This window comes from Symphalangus syndactylus, chromosome 23 (assembly GCF_028878055.3).
Source record: "Symphalangus syndactylus isolate Jambi chromosome 23, NHGRI_mSymSyn1-v2.1_pri, whole genome shotgun sequence".
NCBI classification, from domain to species: domain Eukaryota; kingdom Metazoa; phylum Chordata; class Mammalia; order Primates; family Hylobatidae; genus Symphalangus; species Symphalangus syndactylus.
Window position 1 is genome coordinate 58231250 of NC_072445.2, and position 18017 is coordinate 58249266.

General features: G+C 40.8%; 1 protein-coding gene across 6 annotated transcripts in view; it reads right to left on the reverse strand.

Moving 5' to 3' along the window:
- Nucleotides 1–12843, reverse strand: part of PHACTR1 (phosphatase and actin regulator 1) — a 584673-nt gene extending 571830 nt beyond the window's left edge. For 2 of the 6 annotated variants that reach the window (XM_055263195.2, XM_055263201.2), the window contains exons 1-3: nt 12613–12843; nt 11769–12003; nt 10666–10816 (exon numbers count right to left, since the gene is read on the reverse strand). In XM_055263195.2, the coding sequence (XP_055119170.1) occupies nt 10666–10768 (103 nt within the window). In that variant the 5' untranslated portion in view covers nt 10769–10816; nt 11769–12003; nt 12613–12843. Of the gene's footprint in view, nt 1–10665; nt 10817–11072; nt 11343–11768; nt 12004–12612 lie in introns of those variants that run through there. The other 4 variants (XM_055263196.2, XM_055263199.2, XM_055263197.2 and 1 more) reach the window with 4 other exon arrangements.
- Nucleotides 12844–18017: the final 5174 nt, after the last annotated feature.

The following is an 18017-nucleotide window of genomic DNA, read 5'->3' on the forward strand; positions in this document are numbered from 1 at the left end:
GGCAGAGTCTAACACGTGCAGTTCTCCAGATGGATCACCCTCTTCCCATGCCTGTTCATGCCTTATCACAGGCCACTTCACACAGCCCAGAGTATTCTTTTTTGTCCTCCCTCAAATGCAAGCGAATTGTCTTCTCACCTTGAAGCCAACTTAGAAACAAAGCTGCATCGATGATAAACTATAGAGTTTGCTCTGATTTCAGAGGAAATCAATACAGTTTAGCTAATGTTACCCAGAGGCAGAATGATACAGAGGATACTTTTGGAATTTGTTAGTAATTTTATTTTAAAATCAAAGTTGCGCTGCTTGTTCTTGTTCTCGTGTTTTAAAGCTGTTTCGTGTCTCCAAAGGGCTTAGAAATTCGAATCGGAAAGAAATGGCGTCAGAGAAAAGAAGTGATGGGGTGGGTGGGGGTCTCTCTTGGGAAGCAGAAGCCCTGCCTATTTCCTCTGAGGCTTGACAAAATTAAAGCATAATTAACATAAGAGCTGACATTTATTAAACATGTATCGGGTGCTTGACGTCTTGCTTCATGCTTTATATTTGTCTGTTTCTAAACTTTAGTCATTCCTATATGACTTTTTATGTATTTTGCTGTAGCTGAGTGCCATCTAGCCTGTTATTTACTTAATATTACTCCTTAAATGGACTTAATCAGCCTATTTTTCTTGTACTGCTTGCTCTAAGCAGTGGTCTGTATGTGTGCAGTGCTGGCTATATATTCATATATTTTAATTAGTTTTTCTGTTTACGTTTTTCTAAAACACCATAAAATAAATACATGATTATTATGAAAGAGTTAGGTATTACCTGAAAATTATATATCGTACCACAGTTTGTGAAACTATGGTTCATTTAATCCTCAAAATAACCTGTTGGGTTAAGAATTCTTATTACTGTCATTTGCATTCAAAAGGGAAAGGTGAGGCAGAGAGAGATTAAATAACTTGCCTAAAGTCACAAGCTAGGAAGTGAAAATCATCCTTTGAACTCAGAGCTGTGCAATTCTAAAGCTCAAGTCCTAAACACTATGATATTCTTAAGCTAATATAGGAAACTATTTTATGCATACCCCCAGTTTTATAGGTGCCATAAATATAACCTTGTAAAATTCCAAAGGTATGTGAAAGAAATTAAAAGTAAATACAAAAAAATTAAATAGTCGTGTAGGGTTGATTTTATTCTTCTTGATTTTTTAAAGACAGAATCTCACTCCGTTGCCCAGGCTGGTGCAGTGGCGTGATCATAGCTCACTACAACCTGGAAGTCCAGGGTTCAAGCAATCTGCCCGCCTCAGCCTCCTGAGTAGCTGGGACTACAGGTGTCCACTACCATGCCTAGCTAATTAAAAAAAAAAAAAAAAAAAAAAATATATATATATATATATATATATATATATATATATATATTTTGTAGAGATGGCATCTTGTTATCTTGCCCAGGCTAGTCTCTAACTCCTGGCCTCAAGCCATCCACCAGCCTCGGCCTCCCAAAGTGCTGGAATTACAGGTGTGAGCCACTGTGCCTGGCCCTCTCCTTTTTTTTCCCCTTTTGGCCAAAGGCATTAACACTCCCCTTGCTTTGCTTTCATGATTGAAAAAGGATATGTGGATCTTGAAGATAACTTTATTGAGTCCTAGTACTTCAGAAGTCCAATTTAACACAAATATTCATTCCATGGTTTTGCATAAGTGTATGTCTAACTGCTTACTGAGAAATTCTTAAAAATATTACAAATGATGTTGGCATGGGCTGATTTTGAAGTGTTAGGCTCCCTATCCTTTCCTCTGCTAGCACAGGCACAAAGGGTGGTACCAACATTTTTGAGGAAACAGATTTGTTTGGGCAAATGAGGAGGGAGAATGATTTCCCCAGCACCTGGTGAATTGTTTATGCTAACTGGGTCATGGCTGGCTCTGGGTGAGTGTGGGCTGCCTCTCACGTGTGGTATGTGAGAGCAGGAAAGATTAATTGATTGAAATTAGTTCATTGTATTTTCACATCATTTTCTTCTTCTCTGGCTCTCATTCTCTCATTTTCTCTCCCTCTTCCTCTCATCCCCATGCCCTACTTTATGTATGAGTCCTAGATCACAGTACATGGCAAAGCAGATTCTTGCTGGGGGCAAAGGCACTAAGAGCATCAAAAGGCTGTGTACAGTTAAATTGTGAGCACCAAGAATGAGACTTTGCGTACAGAGAATCGTCCTGTTCCCAGGGCACACTCCAGAACAGGAGGGTTGGATTCAATGGTCATCTATGTATCTATTGGAGTTGACAGGCTGGCTAGCTCCACGATATTTTTTCTCTTGATCTACCTTCACTGTCTTTTTCACACATCATGTTCCCTGTATTAAACACAGGTTTGGAAAGCCTGGGTGTGAATAATTAGAGGTCTGAAATGGAATGAGTGGGCAGTTAGGAGGGTAGGCTTGGTAGTTAGTTTGTCAGCTGTGAGTGAAGTGCCATGTACTGCTTCCTGACTAGAGTGATGGAGAAAAACAACAACAACGAAAAACAAAAAATAAAACAAGTATTTGTTGAGGGTGATGGCTCAAACACCAAGACTGGAAACAATAAAAAATAAATTCTCATCTGAAGCACTTCTCAGAGACAAAGGTCTGGAAAACAGTATGATTACATATCAACTATTTGGATAGCAAACCAACAAAAATATAGGATATTGCCTAGCAGGACTCTGAGGGGAAGGTGGGAGGACATTAGAAGGGAGAATGGAAAAAGTTATAACCCGGTTGATTAATCGTGGCCAGATGAGGATTGGGTTGCAAGCACTGTTCCTGCCCCAGTCCTTCTGAAGCAAATCAGACCTGCAGGTCCACATATGAGCCATATGTAAGGTCAGGACATGAAGGGCTCAGGAGGAGACAGGCATGGAGGAAGAAGACAACCTGACTTCCACTATGCAAGACCCCTAAAACACCATGGCCAGGCTTCTAGTGAGTGGTTCTCAGCTTGTGTGTTTCCAATGTGTGGTTTTAGGTGGGTGTCTACACCCGCCTTCCTTCAAGTCTGGTTAGAAGCATGAGTGGGATGGTAACTAGTTTGAGGATTAATCAGCCAAAAAGTATAAAAACTAGACAGTAAACGTCTAACAAGGAAGGGAAAAGGGGATCTCAAGTTGCAGCTCAGAGCTGGCTTTCTGGACATGTTCAGAGCAGCTTTTAAACTCAACTCAATCAAGCTCACCGCAGTAAAAGTTGGGCGTTTGCCTATTCCATAATTCTGCTTTTAGGCAGAATGAAAACTCCATCATCCCAGACTATTCTGTATCAAAAAGCCCTTTTCAGAAGGATACTACTCAGGGATCCCTGGAAGTCTATTTTAAAAGATTGATTTTTTTCAGTAATAGACCTAAATTTCCCCACTGTATATTCTTACTTTTGTTTAATTTCTTCTGTCTTATACGAGATGCAGCAGAGTTGATGACTTGCTTCCATTACCTATATCTCTATGTATTTGAATGTTATTTTTGCATGTCCTTCCCTTCCATCTTATGCAGCCTCCTTTTTCAACTAAAGATTTTAATTATTTAAAAGACTTAGGAGGTTCTATTTTCTAAATCTTGAATAATCACACCCTTTCCTGGAGTCTAAAATGTATCTTTATACTACGTACCCATAAAAATGTTAAAAACATTATAATTTTTTTAAAAATTCTTTTTATAGTATAGATTTAAGCATTCTCACCCTATCAGTTCAACAGAGACATTTAATAAATGTTAATGCTTCTACTGTATAAGAAGGATGATATTAAGCACCAAGAAAATGCTATTTAAGGAGATCACTGTGATTGAGGTAAGTCACATACACTTAAGTAATCGTAAAACAAGAGTATCAATAACTAATCAATAACAATAGACAAGGTACTAGACACTTTATAGGCATGCTTCACTTAATTCCCAAAGTCTCCTACGGATTCAGAGCTAGCATTATATCTATTTTGATGAGGAATCTGAGGTTTAAAGAAGTAAAGCCATTTATATGAGCTCATGCATCTAGCAGGTGGTGGAGGCAGAATCATAGATGATGACAATGGCTGTAGTGTAGGCGTGAACAGCTGTAGTATAGGCAATGGGAGGAAGGCCTGGGAAAGTCAAGCAAAGCTTCACAGGGGAGGCGACAATGGGGCTGGGTCTCCCTGTAAGCACAGCAAAGGAAATAGTATGAGCACGTTCTGTGTTTGTTACTACTGTTCCTGATTTTGAACTAATGGAGTGCTACCAAATGTCTTTGTCTCTTGGGGCCATGTTTAGAAGTCCCAGAGGTTTAGAGTCAGGTTTAGAGTATATTTAACTCAAAGCTAAAGACTCAAAAGTCAGCTGTTCTGACCGATTTCCCAGAGTGGGCAAAGAGTGGAGGTGGGTGGAGGTGTGAGGGGAGAGGGGGGGTTTGGATGAATTCCTCTCTATTTCCAAAAACAACTCAAAGAGACTCTTAGCTGCTCACTGTGGCATTCATCAGTTGTCAAAACTGGCATTTCCCTTTGTTGAACAAGACAATGTAGACGACAGAAAAGGTGCATTATGACAAGTAACAGTGACGACTGCGCCTGGTTCTAATGCCGTGTTATTTTAAATGATAAAAGAGGGGAAATCATTAGCAGGAGTCACTAGGATTGCCTAGTGACTTTTGTCATTTGGCTGCCTTTTAATATATTTTCCCTTTAGAAGGTAATTTATATGTCCAAAGATATTGATGGTTTTTAGAAAAGAAACCTCACACAGTGGACAGGGAATGGATGTGGTAAAATGAGATCTGGTTCTGTCTCTGCTGTCTTCTTTTAAGCTGTGTGACTTGAGCTCCCAGCAGAATGACTCTGAGCCACAGCCTGACCATCCCTGGAAGTGTGGTTTGGTCAGGGAAGTTACCTTCGCTGATCTGCGGGGGTTGATTTGATCAGTCTAACTAGATGAGAGGTTGCCTCTGCCTGGCAAGCAGCATGAGATAGCTTAAACAAAATAGCTTGGGCTTTGGAGTCGGATATGTGTGAATGAAAACTCTGACTCTGCTGTTGTCTAAATGTACAGCCCTTTCAAGATACTTCACCTCATTAATCTTCAGTTTTCTAGTCTGCAACATGAGCATAGGATTCCCGCTTCCCAAAGTTCCTTTGAGGATTAACAGATACAATGAATATACAAGGGGAAGCCCTTGATACATAGTCCTTTGTATTTTTATTTATTTATTTATTTTTTGAGATGGAGTCTCGCTGTGTCACCCAGGCTGGAGTGTAATGGTGCGATCTCGGTTCACTGCAACCTCCGCCTCCTGGGTCCAAGTGATTCTCCTGCCTCACTCTCCTGAGTAGCTGGGATTACAGGTGCCCACCACCACGCCCAGCTAACTTTTGTATTTTTAGTAGGGACGGGTTTCACCATGTTGGCTAGACTGGTCTTGAACTCCTGACCTCAGGTCATCTGCCTGCCTCGGCCTCCCAAAGTGCTGGGATTACAGGCGTGAGCCACTGCGCCAGCCCGTAGTCCTTTTTAAAAGTCCATTTGCATCTTCCCCATGGTTCGAATTCATTTAAAGGGGAAGACCTAGATAGAGAAAGTTATTCAGGCAAGAATAGCTGCATGATGCTAAAACCTTTTACTATGAAACAAAGGTCAGCAGTTCTCAGTCCTGGCTCACATTTGAATCTCGTGGGGGCAATTTAAAAGATTCCCATGTGTGGGGGTTATCCCCAGAGATTCTGATTTAATTGGTCCACAGTGGACTCTAGCATTTAGGTTATGAAAGCTCCCAGGTGTGGCCTATAATCCCAGCATTTTGGGAGGCCGAGGTGGGAGGACTGCTTGAGGCCAGGAGTTTAAGACCAGCCTGGGAATCATAGCAAGATTCTGTCTGTAAAACTTAAGAAACTAGCCAGGCATGGTGGCATGTGCCTACAGGTACTTGGGAGAATGAGGCTGGAGGATTACTTGAGCCCTGGAGTTTGAGGCTGCAGTGAGCTATGATCCTGTCACTGTACTTTAGCCTGAGATAACAGAGCCAGCTCTCTCAAAAAAAAAAAAAAAAAAAAAAAAGACCAAAACAAGGATTCCAGGTGGTGTTTGTAATGTGCACTGAATTCAATTGTTTCTTCTCAAACTTTAATATAAATTACCTGGAGACTTTGTTAAAATGCAGATTCTGATTCTCTAGGTCTAGGGCGGGGCCTGAGATTCTACATTCCTAACAAGCCCCAGATGAATGAAGCTGGTGCTGTCAGTCTGGGATCACGCTCTGGGTGGCAAGTGACTGATGATCCATAACGGTGGTTCTCAAGCTCCAGTATTCATCATAAAAACCTATGGGCTAGTTGAAAAAATAGCACTACAGCCTGGGGCTGGCCCTCCCAGGGTCTGTTTCTCTTGGTTTAAGAAGAGACCTAAGACAGTCCCTGGCCTATAATGTCCATTTTAACCTAAAAATCTCACGATGTTAGTTTTGTGATTTTATAATATGTCTTCTCTTCAAGTTCAATTGTTCACTACAAAATTACAGAGTCTGAAGTTGAGTATGTGGGGTAGCATTGTCAGAAACCTGAAACATAGATGAGCTCAAATTATGTGATGCCAAGACATGTTGATATTTGAAGCCATGTGTATCTCTAACCTCTGGAGTTCTCCTTTTCAGTTAAAGGGGACTTTCGCAGAACTCTCTTCGTATTAGGATTTACCATTGGCAAACGACTCACTAGTTAATCAAAAGAGCCTCCTTCACTGACAGGAGGCAAGCAGGAGGACCTCTGCAACACATCATACCTTCTAATGCAGAATCATGAGAGAGGCAGCTGATCTCCCCCACCTTGAGGTCCAACCAGGGGAAAATGGAGGTGAGAGAAGATAACAGGTTCTTTATTCAAAAGAATAGATCAGGCACCTTTGAAAATCTCAAGGACTTCCAAAAGAATTTGTCTCATGATAAATTGCCTTTTTCCTTCTTTTTCTTCTCACCCTCCTGGATTCCTCTTGCTTTAACTAGCTAAAACATCCTCTATTCAAGGGAAGGCTATTGCCACTTTCCAAGAAAAATCTAAAAAAACAACTCTGTGGGGATTAAAAACATAATTCTGGCATTGTTGCTTTGGATAAATATTTTGCACATGACTAATACAAAAGGTGTTATCTTCCTGGAACTTTATGAGTTTGTAAATAAATTGATATGAGGCTGTCATGTGGGAAATGAGAGAGGGGAACTCAGATTTTCTTGCTTTCCTCTTTAAAAACATTTACATCTGTAAGAACATTTGAACAGTCTATAGAAATTTCTGCATGACAGTGAGAATAGACTACTCAAAAATGCAATAATCACACAACAGTTTAGCCAACCAAGCCTTAGGTCACCCAAGTTTTAGGTACTTAACTCCATACTGTACTTTCAAGTTGGCCTTCTTTTTAGAAGTTATCAAATTGGGGCTACTTGGCCTTACTAATATCCTCTGCACTGGCTGGACTGGCTGAATACAGAACTGCCATGTGGTGGAGTGATTCAGCAACAACATGAGACCCTAATTGTCTCAAATGTGTTTCTCAAGAGCTGGCCACCAACTTGCCGTCCTTCACTGGTCCTCGGAGCCTTGCCATTGGTTAGATACAAGCTTGAGTCAGGCCAATGTGTGCATCTGGTTTGGATGGGAAGGGTGCCGGCCATGGTACTCAGGCCTTCACCCATTCACTGTTCCTTTATTAGACCTAAGGGGTGCTGGTTGTCCAGAACAGACTGTGGAGTCTGTGCAAAGGGGAGGGAAGCTACAGTGGAGGAACCCATGCAATGCGGTGCCAAGCCCCAAGTAATGGTAAAAGCAGAACTTGAGAAAGGAGCCTCCCAAGGTGATAGGTCCTGTGTGCTGGGGATCTAGGGAAGGTGTTGGAGGGAGAGGGACTCTCATCTTTAAAATGAAATGAAGGACAACACAGATGGGGAGCAGCAAGATGAGCTATTTTTCAGTTTTGCCCTGAGTTGGGTTTTGACAGGACAAGAAATGAATCACTGCATTTTAAACTCTATTTAAAATTTCTATTTTTTGTTGTTGTTGCTAGAAATAGGTTTAACTTTTTAACTTTTATCAGGCCACATTTCTGGTTTGCAAGGCAGTGGCTTCATTGTGAAGTTTTTTTTTTGTTTTTTGTTTTTGACAGAATCTCACTCTGTCACCCAGGCTGGAATGCAGTGGTGCCACCCCCACTCACTGCAACCTCTGCCTCCCAGGTTCAAGCGATCCTCCTACCTTAGCCTCCCAAGTAGCTGGGATTACAGGCGTGCCACTGCACCTGGCTAATTTTTGTATTTTTAGTAGAGACAGCATTTCACCATGTTGGTCAGGCTGGTCTCGAACTCCTGACCTCCAGTGATCCACCCGCCTCGGCTTCCCAAAGTGTTGGGATTACAGGCGTGAGCTACTGTGCCTGGCCTATTATGAAGTTTTAAACAGAAGAGGATGGCCTTTTGCCTAGGATTTTTACTTTATTGATTTGCTCGTGTGTAGCATTTCTTATGTGGCAGACACTGTTTTAAGCACTTTAAAATCTTACCTCATTAATGCTCTTAACAACCTATGAATTAGGAACTATTACAGTTTTCATTTTGCAGAGGAGCCTGCAACCACTATGTCATCCTGCCTCTAGTGTTGAGGACAATGTTCCTGTTCTGAGGTGGAAGAGGAGAAAACGGGATTAGGTGGACTGGTTCGTAAATGCTGTCCCTAGACTGATGAACTGGTGAGGTAGCCATTCCTGGAGCTCTTGCTTAAAATGCAAATTCACAGGCCTTACCCCGGGATATCTGATTCAGGAAGACTGGGGGTTTTGAAACACTGACCTAGACAAGGTGTGCGGGAACCCCCGCCCCTCCTGCAAATCCAGGAATCCTTGATTGAAACATCATCTGATTACTCTAATATGAACATGACTCGAGGGAGCAACAGTAGCTTATGCTGCCACCTCCCATGCATTTGCTAGTCCTTCCAGCTCCGGTGTCTAAACCACAGTCACTGATGGTGACAATTCTGACCACTCCACCCCCAGCTCCATCTGCTGAAAACCAGAAGGCTGCCTTGAGTCCTCCGAGCCTCCCACGCCCTGCCTGCTTTCCTTCCGTAAGAGCTTGGAGCCCACGGTCTTCTTAAAGGCTTAAACCATCCCCACAGCAAGACAAAGTGGGAATCTTTATTCTCTATAATTAACTGCTGCCCCCCTTTCTGTTTTGCCAACAGCCATGCGGTTCAGCGGGATGACCCCGCCACAGAGCATAATTGTCTCATTCCAGTCGAATGGACCAATGATGTAGCAAAGTGTGACCTTGAGACTGGAGAAGGGATTGAGCCTAACTTCATCCCTCACCCCCTTCCAGCCTCCATTCTACATCTACTTCCAGCATTTTCTTACTTGCAGACCCAGAAGAGGTTGGAGGTCCTGGCCAGTCTCTCGCTCTTTTCCTTCTTCACTCACATTTTTATTTCTCTTTAAGTGGCTGAGAACAGCCATGTTGACTCCATACACCCAGAAGGTTGAGGAGAGTTTGCTATTTATCACTTTTGCTAATTTCAGCTCTGCTGATGAGCATACAGACCTCAGCAAATCAACCAGACCATTTCCAACCCCTCTTGACTTTAAGAAGTCATGCTGTGGGAAATGGAAGCAGAGAAGGAGAAGGTTTGCAAGCCCCGAGGTTACCACGATAAGTTGGCTTAAGAGGGAGGTAAAAAGCAATTCAGAGGACCACTTGGGAAAGCCCAGACGGGATATTATCAGTGGCCTGTGTGAAGTTCTCATCACCATGTAAAGTGAAAGATGCCAGAATTATAAAAACTGACTGCATTCTCTTCTCAGCTCTGCTTTGTGACTTCTAAGAATTCAACTGCTTTTCTATTTTAAAATAGTGATATTGTCCTCCTCAATGCTTCACCTGTATCATTTGGGACATGCCTATCATCAAGTTGCTTTGACTGAACACCTTAAACATTTCATGGAAAACAGAAATTATGTGAAAAAAAAAAATCTCCTCCTTGTCACGAGATCCAATGTAACACTCCAGCTTCTTCTTTAATGTGATGGAAAAATATTCTAAATACCCCAACAGAAGGGCAAGAAAACTGGAACCTAATTGACCATCTTGAAACATGTAATAAAAACAGACACATCAGCCACACTTCCCAACAGGCTTGCTCCCTGAATGTACACTAGTAATTATCTGAGGCAGTAACTGAATTCAGCTAAAATAGAGAAGGCAGCTATAGAGAAGCTCAGTGCTTCTCTCAGGAACCCCTAATTCTGCTGGATTCCAGTCCACTGGGTCATGATGCCGTAAGATTTCAAGTGCAGTGGCTGCAAACTGGAAATTCTCCAAGAGGAAGAGCATTCTTGATTCTTTTTGGACATAAGTGTTGGACACAAGGTGGTAGGAAATCACTTCTAACATAGCTTTCTGAGGGGCACTTGCACCACAAGTTGGGTATTTTTTTAACCACATCCAAGAAGTGTGGATTTATTTATTCTATTATATACCTGCCTCAATTCCAGCAGAAATTTGGTAGAGGTTATCAACTTAGAAATACCAGTTATTAAACTTTCAGAGCAAAGCTTTAACAGCTACAGCCTACATGGCTGTTCATATAAAACCGACGTGCAAATAAGAGGAGTTTCTTTTTCTTATTTTATTACCTTGAGCTCCTTGACTGTAGAAGAATCTTTGAGCTGACTCAACATCCAAGAGTCTATGAGCAGACTCCACATCCAGAAAATAATCCATTTTGGGATAATCCATCCTTGATGTTCCAAAGAGAGTTTTGAGAGAAAATGTTCACTGGAACACCTATAAAGAGGAAAAAAATCCACAATATTTTAGATGTTAAGTATAAAGTGTACATATAGATGTACTTTAAAATGTTTGAATAAGAATATCCCATTATAATATTCTACTACTTGATTGACATTTCCAATTCTAAAGTCAACCCCCAGCATAGCTTTCCTACCGTATGAGAAAATGCCGCATTTAGCCAACATTCATTAAAAGTAATATATTCTACCCAGGAAAAACAGATGATCTGATCTAAAGAGAGATAACATACCAGCCTTTCCTTGCTTTATATTCTCTGGAACATATACTGTTAAATTCACATGCTGTCAGTTTTCAAAAGGTCTATTTGATAAATAGCATCATTAAGTGTCAGCCGTTGTGAGTGTTGATCCTCAGTGGATCCTGGGACTTTCGGATTTCCCTGGAGCAGGGAAAATTGCCTGGGAATCTGAGCCTCCACTCATAGATGCCTTGCGTTTATGACATACACTGACATATTTGCTGTACAAATGCTTTGAATTCCTTCCTTTCCGGCGATTCCCTTCAGCACATTTTATAAAGTGCTAGAGGATCGTCACCTGCCTGTGCCTGGCAGGGGCTGATTTTCAGAAACAATTGTGGTTGATAGAGCAGCGACAGTGATTGCAGCATTGCAATGATCCCTATGAGATTATCATACACTAGCCTGTCACAAAGCTAATATACTTCCCCGGAAAACATTCAGCCTGTTGGGTTCTTGTTTTCAAGCCTGTGTAGCCTTTGCCTGATACTTGCACAAATGAATTATCTCTATTTCTGCAGAATATTTTTTTGGAAAGAACAAGACAAAGTCATTAAAACCAAGCTTGGAAGTCTAATCCAATTGGTTTTTCTTTCTAACAGTATGTATTTTAATTTAAGAAATCAAGTCTGGTAAGACAAAACTTTTAAAAATACCCAAAGGTACCCCGATAGCAAATATACTTACTGCAAAAAATAAAAATCAAAGGCTATCTGTCAGCGGTAAAACAAGAGCCGTTCCAGCCAGAGTGTCTTTGATCTTGCTAAATATTCCCGGTGAAAGTAAACGATTTTGATTGTTTGATTAGAACAGCGATGAATAATGCATACAGTCCACTGGACTTCCTTTATCAGATAAAATGGCCAGAGCACGTTACCTTAGCAACGGAAGGTGACGCCAGCCTCAGCCTCTGCACCCTCCCCTGCGAAGGAAGAAAATTACCAGTTTCCCGTGTAAAACTTTGGCAGAAAATCATCAAATCCACATGCATACTTCATGCAGGGCTATTCCCCAGCCCCCTATCTCTTAGGCAGAGAAGTGTCATAGTCATTAAAAAAAAAAAAAAAAACAGATTTATGTCTTCATTGTTTATTTTTATAATCCCAAATCTTAGTTTGATTTGCAGCTACAAAAGAATAGAATATGAAATGATTAAAAATTTAATATATAGGAAAGTTGTCTAGAAATTTTTGTGGGGGCACCGGTTATTACCCTAATGCTGGCGTAAGAGTGGCAGGCAATGGGGGAGTTTAGGGAAAGGCCATTTTAGCTTAGCATATGTTAGACATTCCCCTGTTATAATTAATACACAGAAAAGCCACCGGCATCTAGGCTGAAAATAACTCTTCCCTTCTGCAAATCAGTCACTGGAAGAAGCTTAAAAAGCTGTCTGAAATTTCCCAGATTCTGAAAGATGCGTTATAGCAGAGATTTTGTGGGAGATCCCCCCCTACAACCCCCATCCCCGGCAAAGGAAAATTAGCCAAAAAGATATTTGAAAGCAAGAGTCTGGAAGCTAGCAGATACTCACCGGCACTTGTTGACCCCTTTCAACAGGACACGGTTGAGTACAAAACAAAGCGGTGCGACGCTTCTGAGCCCGCAAGCCCAAATGAACAGCTTCTAATTTTCCCTTCAATCTCGCTTCAAGAGCACTGAGCAGAGGGAAGTGATGGATTTGCCCATTTATACTGTGATGAAATGCAACCCTTAAGAAGAGATCTGAGTGGAGCTGCTCTTTAGAACACATTAGACTGCTAATTTAAGAAAATTGAAAGGTTTTGTTTTACTGTCTTTTATGTGTTCTTCTCTGCTACCCCCTCAATTTAATTTGCATTTAAAATTATTCTCATGTCTCCTCAGCTCTCCAAGGTGTGGAGTACTTTCTAATCATGAAGGCTGCTCCAGTAGAGTTTGGTGCAACACCACTTTTATTCTGAGCTGCAACACAAGGCAGGTAGTCATAACTGTGAGCTGTTTTCTGGAGCGAAATACAGAGGGCACGTTTGATGCCACCCCTTCCCTCTTGCCTGGCTTTCTTCCTTTCCTTGCTTCTGATTGCCTGGTCAAATATCCAGTGCAGATCATGCCCGTCTGCCTAAATGCATTTCTCTCTGTCTGAATGTAACAAAATAATCCCAACAACAAAAATAAACCTTGGCTAGTATCTCAAGTTATTCTGGTTTAATATCCTTCCTACCAAACCTCAGTAATGACTTTTAGGCACAATACTTTGAGATCTTCATGCAGGGCATAGTGATAGCCAAATGCAAGCCCTACTGTGGGTTTTCCACAACCTCTTGCACCCTTTGTTGACCAAGCAGAATTGCTAATCAGTATGGTGTGGTGTGCAGTGGGTCAGCTTGTTAAGAAAAGAGCATTTACATTTGAGAAGCCTTGGAAGGAAGACCATCAACACCACCCCTGTCCCCCCACTCCCTATACACAGCTTGGCTGGCTGCCCTTGAAACAAACCTGAAAATCCTCTGCTGTTTGTCTTATGGGGTATCCCTCTCCCACCCGATCAGAACAAATCAGACACCAAGCTGGTGCTGCAGACAGTTAAGCCTCATGAAAAAGGAAGCTAAAACTACCAATCATGTGCCCTTGTAGGAAAGTCAACTATGGACTCTGAATTCCCAAAGCTTTGCTCCAACCCAGGGACTGACTTCTTGGAGGTTACTTTTCTATTCAGCACCCACTGGAGACATGCTGAACACTTGACATTTACAAGAGGAGAAAGCTGTCTTCTGGTTCCTTGTACTTACTGTGAGGTGTGGGCGACAGGTTCTGAACTCGTTATTGTAATTCTACTGAAATTGTAATGACTCATAGGTGAGAGAAAGAGAGAGAGAGAGAGAGTATAAGTCTATGCTGCTGACCAAACCTTTAGGTGAGTGCAGATGAATGTGTGATTGAGGAAAGAGATGCTAAACCGGAAATGTGAAAAATAGAGTTGATTCCCAGGGGGTAGGTGGTGGATTTGGAAGTCAGTCATTTCTGGAGAGTTGACCAAGAAAGGGAAATTTAAAATACTTTACAAAGTGAACAAATAATATGAAAGGGTCATAATTTAAGAAAACTCAGGAGGGAAAATTTCAACTTAAAGAAATGTATTTGGGGCCAGGCGCAGAGGCTCATGTCTGTAATCCCAGCACTATGGGAGGTCAAGGCGGGTGGATCACCTGAGGTTAGGAGTTCAAGACCAGCCTGGCCAACATGGTGAAACCCCATCTCTACTAAAAATACAAAAAAATTAGCCAGGCGTGGTGGTGGGCACCTGTAATTCCAGCTACTTGGGAGGCTGAGCAGGAGAATCGCTTGCACCTGGGAGGTGGAGGTTGCAGTGAGCTGAGATCATGCCACTGCACTCCAGCCTGGGTGACAGAGCAAGACTCTAGCTCAAAAAAAAAAAAAAAAAAAAAGAAATGTATTTGGGAAGGGGATGATTATTCATTTGCAAACAGGGACTTACTTTTACTAAATAGTTATCACTGTGTTCTGTAGCATCATATGACCAACTTCTGAAATAGATTTTCAAAAAATGATCTCACTCTCTGGGGAATATAGCTATAGATTACATATAGGTGTGTGTGTGTGTTCGAAAATTATTTTTAAAGATGGTAAAGCATAGTAATGTTCAAAAGCCAATGTCAAAATCTGATGAGCTCAATTCTGTTTTGTAACTTTAAACTGCTCCAAAACAACACTTATAATGGTCTTTTGTTCTGAGAAATAATCAGAGAGGAAGGCAAGGTTACATCAAGTATTCAAACTAACACGTATTCGGCACTGAACAATTCAGCCCAAAACATCCTCAAGATTTCAGCTCTGCAAAACTTAATTCAGTGTTAACATATCTCTATGACCTAGAAATAAAATATTGTTTTGAAGAATTCCAAAATCGAATCATATGTTTTACATTGATGGCATTAAAATATGAAAGTGTAGAACTGTAAGGTTGAAACAATCTAGAATTATTAAAAATACGTGAGATGGTAGAGAGATACATACTTTTCTGTTTTTAGTTTGGTTGGAAGAGGATACCTATGTGAGTATTCTATACACAAGAAGACGTATTCAATTAATTCAAAATAGAGGTATGCTTCATGATGGAATCTAGAGGCAAGTAAAGATATAAGCTTGTATTTATTTTGGGGGTGTGCTTATTTATTGTGTTAGATGGCAAAAGACCCAAACATTCTGGGAGACATGATTTGTAAGTAGATAACTTGCTCTTTTTATATTATGCTGTTGACTTCCGTTGGAACCAGCCTGGGTTTATCCTCTTTGCTAAGAGATAAAGCAGTTCTTATTTATAATTTTACAATGAATTTTCCTTGTTTAATTGCCTTATATTCCAGAGCTCCCTAGAAGACCATGTTTTATATTTGTGTTGGACTATTGAGGTCTGGCCCTCTACCTAAATGACATCCTAGAGAAGATTCTTTTTCTGCTAATAAACCCAACTAACTTTAACTTTAAAATATTAGAGACTTTCTTAAAGTGCAATGATATTTTGGATCTGTTGGTTTGGTACCTAGATTAATAATCTTTGTTGAAGTGCCAGCGTGCTAGACAACCACGGAAAACAATATTCATTCATTTTTGCAAAGACCTGACCCCAGAATGTTTCAATAGCAGTGGCTCCTTCTGCTTGATAAGTCACTTTACCTCCCAACCCCTCCCTCGAAAGAAATTTCTTTCCTTTTTTTTTCTTTCATTAAAAAAATTAATAGTGATGGGGTCTTGCTATATTGCCCAGGCCGGTCTAGAAGCCCTGACCTCAATTGATTCTCCTATCTCAGCCTCCCAAAGTGCTGGGATTACAGGTGTAGCCTCCTTTCCTTTCTTTTTAAAGCTTGTCATTAATTGATAGGGGTACTGCAAGTATTTTATCTAAGGCTTTATTCATATTGAAATCTTGATGGCAGAGAAAACATGTTAAGCCATCATCAGTTCTTTTTGCTTTAGAGTAATTGAACTTCCAGTTCTTTCTTGTGAATAAGTTTTGATGATACTTAGAAAGCTAAAGAAGGCTGGGAGGATTGGGAAAGTGTGTGGAGAAAGAAGTCTCAGGGAAGAGACCTTACTTCTATTCCTTATAAGCCTACAGTCATGTTTTGAGGGCTTCCTTAAGTTTAAGATACCTGGTACTCTGCTGTTAGAAAAGGGCATTGAATTTGTTAGCATCTTCATTTGAACCAGGGCCTAAGCTGCCTTATAGATTCAGAGGTGGGTTCATTAATTCTATTCAAGAACGTTATGCCAAAGGAGCTTCCCCTTGGGCCATCCTCAGTTAGCAGGAAAAGTCTTCACACCAAAACCACAAAGCCCTCTGCTCTTGAAACTGCCCTGGAGACAGCCCCACTGGATGAGGCGCACACTGGACAATATGGTGGGGCCAGGACCAGGCAGAGGACATCCATTGGCTTCACTCGCTGCCCACTTCTGAAGATATCCTTTCCCTTCTGTTAATACTTTTTAGAAAGGTCCGTTGAGAGAGGAAAGAACAAGAGTTCACATGTCATCTTACCCTTCTGCCAACTGGATTCTAGTAGGTTGATCTTACTTATAATATGAAAATCTTTTTGTTTCAAAGAAAAAATAGTCAGATTCAGTCCCCATCTCAGTGCCCAGGTCATTCATCTGGAAATAGGGGAAGGGGGAAATGCTGAGTAAGGAAACAAGAAGTTCTCTAGCAACTCTCTACTTACTGTAATTGTCAAATATCTAAATATGAAGATGTTAAAATGACCACCTAATGATGGAGAAGTACATTGACAATAGTAATTTTTTTACATGAATTTTAGGATACATAATAATGATATTTGACTTATTCCCTCTGGCAAGAAAATCACATTGCCCTCAATTCTTTCATTCTCTCTCTCTCTCTCTCTCTTACTCTCCCCCTCTCTGTGTGTGTGATTTATTTTCAACTCTCCTGGAGAAGGCTGACAAATTAGTCACAAGTTCCCTAGTGGGAGGACTAGCCCTTTCCTAGTCCCCCTAAAAATCCAGATAGCAACCTGAAAATATCCAAACACGTATTCAAGAAAGAAAGAACAATAATCTCTAAGAGCCACAAGTCTAATAGACCCTACGTTGATGATATGGCCTTTGAGCCTCCAAAGCACATTGAACAAATAGGACTGAACATAACAGTGAGAGCTCACAGGCAGGGAGGCAGTGTGGGTCGTATCTAAATAGTAATGGACATAGGTGACTCATTCCTTTTAGCTTTAAAATACACTGACACATTCTACAGCAAAGCTGTGTGCTTAAATATTAACACTTAATGTTTTTCTTATGTATATGTGCAAGGACATTTGATGCATATCTTTGTATAACAAACAATTATTATTATTCATGACATAGTCCCCAGTTTAATTTGTTGTTCAAAGGTAAATACTTTTAGGATCTGTCACCTGAAGGCATTGAAGGGTACCATATCACAGGAATTAAGTTTCCAAATAAGAATTCTCTGCTCCTCGTGGATTAAAGATAACAGAAGACTCAACTCCTCTCTCGTAAGAGGAATGCCTTTATTTGTCTTTTCTGAAACAAAGAGAACCTTGTTGGTATTCATTGCATTTTAATGTATCATAAACATTATCACTAAATGAAAGAAAAATAATCTGTCATATTTAGCCTCAAAACACTCATTGCTGTATAATGAGCACCAAAGAAATGTTAGCTAATCATTCAGGAGACAATGCAGTGAAGTAGTTAAAAATATCATCTAGAGGATCCTAGTTCTGTAGCAGAACCTTGCACGCTAATCTCCTTGGGTCTCAGTTTCCATCTCTAGCAGAGGAATAAAAATCAGGGCCAAATGAGACAACGCAGAGCCTGAACACAGGAAATATATAGGTTAGGTAGTATTTAACAATATTTTTTGAACAGCCTACATGTATGCAAGGAGTTGAGAGAATA